The sequence below is a fragment of the Camelina sativa genome, chromosome 5 (genome assembly GCF_000633955.1).
Source record: "Camelina sativa cultivar DH55 chromosome 5, Cs, whole genome shotgun sequence".
Classification (NCBI taxonomy): domain Eukaryota; kingdom Viridiplantae; phylum Streptophyta; class Magnoliopsida; order Brassicales; family Brassicaceae; genus Camelina; species Camelina sativa.
Window position 1 is genome coordinate 16,533,405 of NC_025689.1, and position 5,802 is coordinate 16,539,206.

Consider the following 5,802-nt stretch of genomic DNA (forward strand, 5'->3'; position numbering starts at 1 on the left):
ATTACCAGGAAACAAATTGGTCATATATGAGCACAACTCTCTTAGATCATCAATCTACCAAAGTAAGGCTAACCTTTGCAAGCTTCATAACAACTCCAATTGAAGCCTTACGTACACTGTCCACTTTACTCATTATTCCTTCAGAAAGCAAAAAAGGAAGAACAATATCCATTGCTTGTTTTGCATCTGATAGTTCAGTAAGCGTGACATCACAGATCCTTATCGTTAAGGATGTCACAGCACGACATAACTTATCACCAGCATTTCTCACAGTCTCTTTAATGTCATCCATTGCACGGAATGCAGCTATCCAAAGTTTTTTCAAATGCTCCCTGACCTTTAATAACATAAGTGCATGAAATAAGAATACCAATTAGAAAATCTGATAGAACAACAATGTTTACATACAAGAAAGAAACAACCAGGAGGCTGGGTGAATATAGATGTTATACTTCACTACAAGCTGGTTCTAGAACCCGGCAGGTATGTAAATTGATATACGAAAAGGATTAACATCATCTAAAAAGCAGAACTAGTGTTTAAAAATATGGAGTCTAACTTCATACATGCAACGGGAAATTTCATTTAAATTTTCTATCAGAAACGAAGATCCCACCTGGTCAAATTTCCGACCTTGAATAATATCAGCAAGGGCCAAACAGGACGCCTCACGAGAGCGCCAAAGCCGTGAACCACATTGTACTAGCAGATCATCGAAGATGTGATTCAAATGTTCATCAACAGCTTTCTTAGGGTCTTGTATCAGTGCTTTCCAAATGTGTGCCATTGCATCCTGCCAAGATTACATGAAAAGTAGCAATTACTAAAAGAAGTAAACAAACGCACCCTTTGCGACCTTTTATGACGAGATGAACCCGCCAAGTAGGAATAAGTGATATCACTGATATAGCTATATTTTTGGGTGGTAAAACATTATTTATCTTCATATAAAAACTGAGGAACTTTATTCAATTAATAAAAATAAATAAATAAATATACTGGACCGAAAGCGATTTATGCAGCTTGTAGAAGTGCAACTGCTAAATATTTCTCGTGTAAAACTAAAAAAAATCTACTGATTAAAGAAAAAATGCTTTTCAATGCTAGAAATGGTGTCACTCAGTTCAGTTTAACAAGCCAATGTTTAGTCGCGAGACTAGTGATGAATATATAGCTTGGATATGCTGACACATCATCAATATGCAAAATAGAATAACAGCAGAGACTGAACCATGAAATTATGAGCATTTCAGGATGAATAGGGCCCCTAATTGAATATACGCCAGATAGTAACAGGTCAATATTCCGAAAACGTAGTAATCCTACCTGCACATTTTTGTCAGGATCATATTGATAACGAATCAACCTCGGAATCAACAGTCGCAAATGTGGTCGAAGAGCATCTCCTGCTTGTTTGGCTATCTTGGAGAAGCCAAAAGCAGCTCCTCTCTTTGAGTTAAGAGAAGCTTGGTGATTGGCTAAGTCCATAAATTTGTAAATTAAATCAGGTTGCCCCATTTCATTTGCAAGATTACAAAGCTCCTTGTAAGTGCTAATCTTCCCTCCAGTGGGACTCTCACCGATGGTTCCCTCTTGAAACACTTCAGAATCGTCAACAAGCTGAAAAACAAAAATACTTGAGGAACAAATACAAAAACTGAAGAACCAGAAAGAAGAACCCAGATGGATAGATTTTACCTTTATAGCTCGTTTTCTTTTGCTTGTGCCAGTTAGAGTATTTACCAGAGCATCTACTAGGTTTTTCTTCATTGATGCATCACCAAGTTCATAGATGATGCTCATGCCCTGGGATGCCAGCTCCTGTGTAAGTTCATTCTGGTCGCCTAACAAATGTGAGAAAGCCTCCTGCAAAAAATATTTTAGTTAAACAGCAGTTTGTACAAGCTTCTACCCATTGTGGAGTTGACAATATAGCACAAGATGGATGGGGATTTTGTGATAAAATAGTATTTGAGATAACAATCCCAGGATATCATAGATGGCTCCAAATGGGTAATGCATCTAAATTAAACTGGAATGATAATGTGCTTCATTTTCCTTGGTGCAGAGGTGGGTTACAGAAGCAAAGAAGCTTCCTGTTACCGCTTGCTAACCTGAATTTTAGGAAGCATTAGTTGGATTGATGGCTGTTGGCCACAGTACATGGTCAAAGACAGCATCCACACAGTTCCAGCACATCGTTCATCCTTCCTGCTACTATACAGAAGAGTATCAAAGAGTTTTCCAGTAATTGTTTCTCTGGTTATAGTACGACTATCTTCCTCGGCATCAATTTTGGCATCAGACAAAGATTTAACTTCTTTCATCAGAAAATTTGAGTCCGTCGAAAGAGAAGTGTAATTAGTTTTCAGAATCATATCAGCAGTAACTGGTACACCACCCCAGAGGAAAGATAGCGCCTCACCCACGGCAAACAAAATTTCTTCAGCCTGGTCAACAAAAAATATACAAATTTAGAGGTTTACTCCGTTCTGCTTGAACTCTTCCGGATCGAATAAAACGGACAGAGGGCAGTGGCTTTGCGAACAATATTAACAAACCCACCTTTGACCGTGAAAGACTAAATAAAAGATCAAGCGCTATTTTCAAGTGCGAAGATGACGTTTCATTTAAACAGAGATGTCCAAGAGAAAGAGCAATCTTCTGAACTGATTTTATATCATCACCAGAGAGTAGCTTGCTCAATCTTTCTTGCAGAACTTCCAGCACTTGAGTCCCTGATAGAGCAAGTCAATCAACTGAAAACTCGCATAATACATGTTACAGACAGGTTCTTGGAATAAACGGACCTGGACTAGAACCATTAACAAGAAGAGGTAATGCTCCACAAATGCCAATATGACCCAGAGCTTCCATAGCAACAGAAGCCAATGGTAAAGTCTCTAAGTTAACGACATCCACCAAACATTTAACCGCATTTAGAGTAACTGCTTCAGAGACCTGCTTCACGGAAAATCCTAATCATGATACTATAAAATATCGAAAATATGTAGCCAATTAAAAAACAGATGTAAAAATGTGTTAAGCTGGAATGTGATTTAACATTAACACATAAGATTTAGCCCATGATTGGTGGGTGTCAATATTTCTAGACAGACAAGTGCAGAGTATCAATAAATTATCACATTGGACTGACATCGTAAAAAGGAGGCCAAGATGAATCAAGACACCTGAGGTGTGACGTATCGGATTTCAGCATTAGCTATTTTATTGATCTCAAGCAAATTTTCAAGGGTGGATATGGAGAGAACAAGAGACAAAAAAGGGGACATCACCTCCATAACTGTTTAGTAATTCAAAGGCAAGAAATGCTACAGTAGTAGTAGTATTCACCAAAATTACCAAGCAATGTCAATATCTTTATGACTTTCTTTTTTTCCAAACTGCAAATAAGTTTCTTTTTCAAATGGCTTATTACTATGTGAAGCAAGCTACCTCCTATTTCAAAAATGATCCTAACCAAAAGAGCTTCAATGTTAATGTTAAGTATGTGAGTTAGCATGTCCAAGTAACTAAATAGTCAAGGATAGGAAGTAACTGTATCTGGATGTCATATGAGAAGCTAATTACGATGCAACATAACAAGGGAGACATGCAGCATTCAGATTCCTAGAACCAAGGATACCACCATACCTTTGCTACAGCAATCATATACATGAGATTATAAAAAAAAAAACATAACAACTTACAGCAGGCATTCTATGCAAACAGTGTGCTGAAACAAATCCTATAGCGCATAATCCCCCATGCTGTGCCTCAAACCTAAGAAAGCAAGAGGTTAGCTCAAAGAATCCTGCAGCCAGAAGCCTTGTTTGTAGTACAGATTCTAGAAGAAGTGCTCAACACCTTAACTTCTGCGGTTGGGAAATTGAAGATATCAATTCAGAAAGCAAGGAACATGATTCAGCATCAGAAAGAGCACAGGATGCCATTCCGAGTAATCGTGATACAGATTCACGAGTACTCAAGTCTGTATGACTAAGCAGACCCCTTAGCCACACAATTTTTCGGGAAAAGTAAACTTCAACCATCTTCATGCAAAGAAATAAAAAGGAAGATTGGAGGATTAACTTAAAAGAGATTTGAACTGCTATAGAAAACGGGACAAATTAAAAGAATGAAGATATATTTTAGAAAGCATACCTCCGGAAGGTAAGAGCCAACTGAAACCAATGCTTTAGAAGCACAGGCATGCAGTTCAGCCGAGCCTTCGAATGCCAAGGAATGTTCTAATAACAAACACATTTTTTGTGCCGAATCCAAAAATTCAGTCCCTACTGCCTGGGTATTGCTCTCCTCCATCTCTAACTCAAAACACTTCACTAAAAACTTGATTATGACAAGATATACTTGTGAGGGAAAGAGAAGCTTCTGGCTTCTCATTTCTGAAGAATCTAACAGTTTGGGCTGTTGCTTAAGAATGTACTCCAGCATCTCAACAAATTTTGGGTATTTATGGTCATGATTAGAGACTATAGTGCGACTTTCTTCTTTCAGAAAGAGTCCTTCGAGTGCTATTTCCCTGAAAGTAGAAAAAAATGAATAAATACACATCCCTTCAGTAAATAACAAGAACAAGAAACAAATGACGCAGTGAAGATTTATATCATGATGGATCCACGGAAGAGGTATTGTGTAAGTATGAAAGTCATTTCTTATTGTCACCGGAGTATTGGTTGTCCATCAAGTCTGACCTAAGATAGATTGAATTGAACTCACAAATGCGCTACAAAGTTAGAAGGAACAGATCCCATTAGAGGATTGTATACCCTCCACTGGACAAAACTCAAACACTTTGATCCTCCATTCGTGTGTGGGTTGCTAGGGCTTTTCCATGTGTTGGTTTTGAATTAAGCTTTAATATATCATAAAATATGTGTACCCATAGGGCGAAACAATTCGAGGAAATAAACTAAATTCAAGAGCGTTTTTCGGAAACAGTCAACATGCCGCAATTGAACATGCCACAATCACAAGACTAGCAATAAAATCCGATAAACTCCAATACCTTATATCTAGCTTCGGATCTGCTGCGCTCAGCATGCAAATGTAGAGACTTGGACAATGTTGTGAATTATACAAAGAAGTTGCCCATCGCAAAGCACAAAAGCGAGCTTCATTTTGTTCCTGGTCAATATATAAGGCATAAAGTAAAGATACTATAGATTTTATAAACCCCTGATTATTTGGTAACAAAATCAATTGAAATAGTATACAAAAAGAAGCAACACACACGCAAAAAAAAAAAGTATTCTAAGCGGCGCAAATAAGCGAAAAAGTATACATACCGCCAGAGAATTTGCTAGCAGAAGCACTTCCAAATCTCTGAGAATATTCTCTGGGGAGTCCTAAAGAAATGAATACCAATACTGACATGGTGAGCACCAAAAGGAATGCAAAAAAAAACATGAAAGCTTAAGGACCAAAACAGAAAATGAAATGACAACTTGGCGATATATAATGTTAAAGTAGCACACCTTGTATGCAGCAGCAAGAGAAATTATTGCCTCCTGGATGGTTGAACGAAGAGATTGGGTTTCTAACTTCAGCGCATCAAAAAGACGAACAGCCATTTCAGTCTTTTCTCTGAAAGTTAAGTTTACAACAAACAAAATGCCTGTTAAATGACAGCAAAACGCAAAATAGGCATAGGGCACAGAAGAGAGAAGCCCTTACCTAAAAAGCTGAGGTAAACGTTGTGCAAGTAAACCAATAGCTTGAAAAGAAAATGTTTTGGTCTCCCTCGACAGAGCATCTGTAGGAAAGCATGAAACATAACTA

General features: G+C 37.8%; 1 protein-coding gene across 3 annotated transcripts in view; it reads right to left on the bottom strand.

Annotated features, from left to right (window-relative positions):
- LOC104787060 (proteasome-associated protein ECM29 homolog) overlaps positions 1–5,802 on the bottom strand; it is a 16,009-nt gene that overhangs the window by 5,592 nt on the left and 4,615 nt on the right. For 2 of the 3 annotated variants that reach the window (XM_010512562.2, XM_010512563.1), the window contains 14 exons: positions 5,698–5,776; positions 5,499–5,607; positions 5,310–5,369; positions 5,030–5,148; positions 4,165–4,543; positions 3,868–4,052; positions 3,711–3,783; positions 2,811–2,961; positions 2,566–2,738; positions 2,115–2,450; positions 1,699–1,866; positions 1,327–1,620; positions 617–793; positions 74–337 (listed from right to left, as the gene is read on the bottom strand). In XM_010512562.2, the coding sequence (XP_010510864.1) occupies positions 74–337; positions 617–793; positions 1,327–1,620; positions 1,699–1,866; positions 2,115–2,450; positions 2,566–2,738; positions 2,811–2,961; positions 3,711–3,783; positions 3,868–4,052; positions 4,165–4,543; positions 5,030–5,148; positions 5,310–5,369; positions 5,499–5,607; positions 5,698–5,776 (2,567 nt within the window). The remainder of the gene's footprint in view (positions 1–73; positions 338–616; positions 794–1,326; positions 1,621–1,698; positions 1,867–2,114; positions 2,451–2,565; positions 2,739–2,810; positions 2,962–3,710; positions 3,784–3,867; positions 4,053–4,164; positions 4,544–5,029; positions 5,149–5,309; positions 5,370–5,498; positions 5,608–5,697; positions 5,777–5,802) is intronic. The other variant, XM_019245953.1, reaches the window with a different exon arrangement.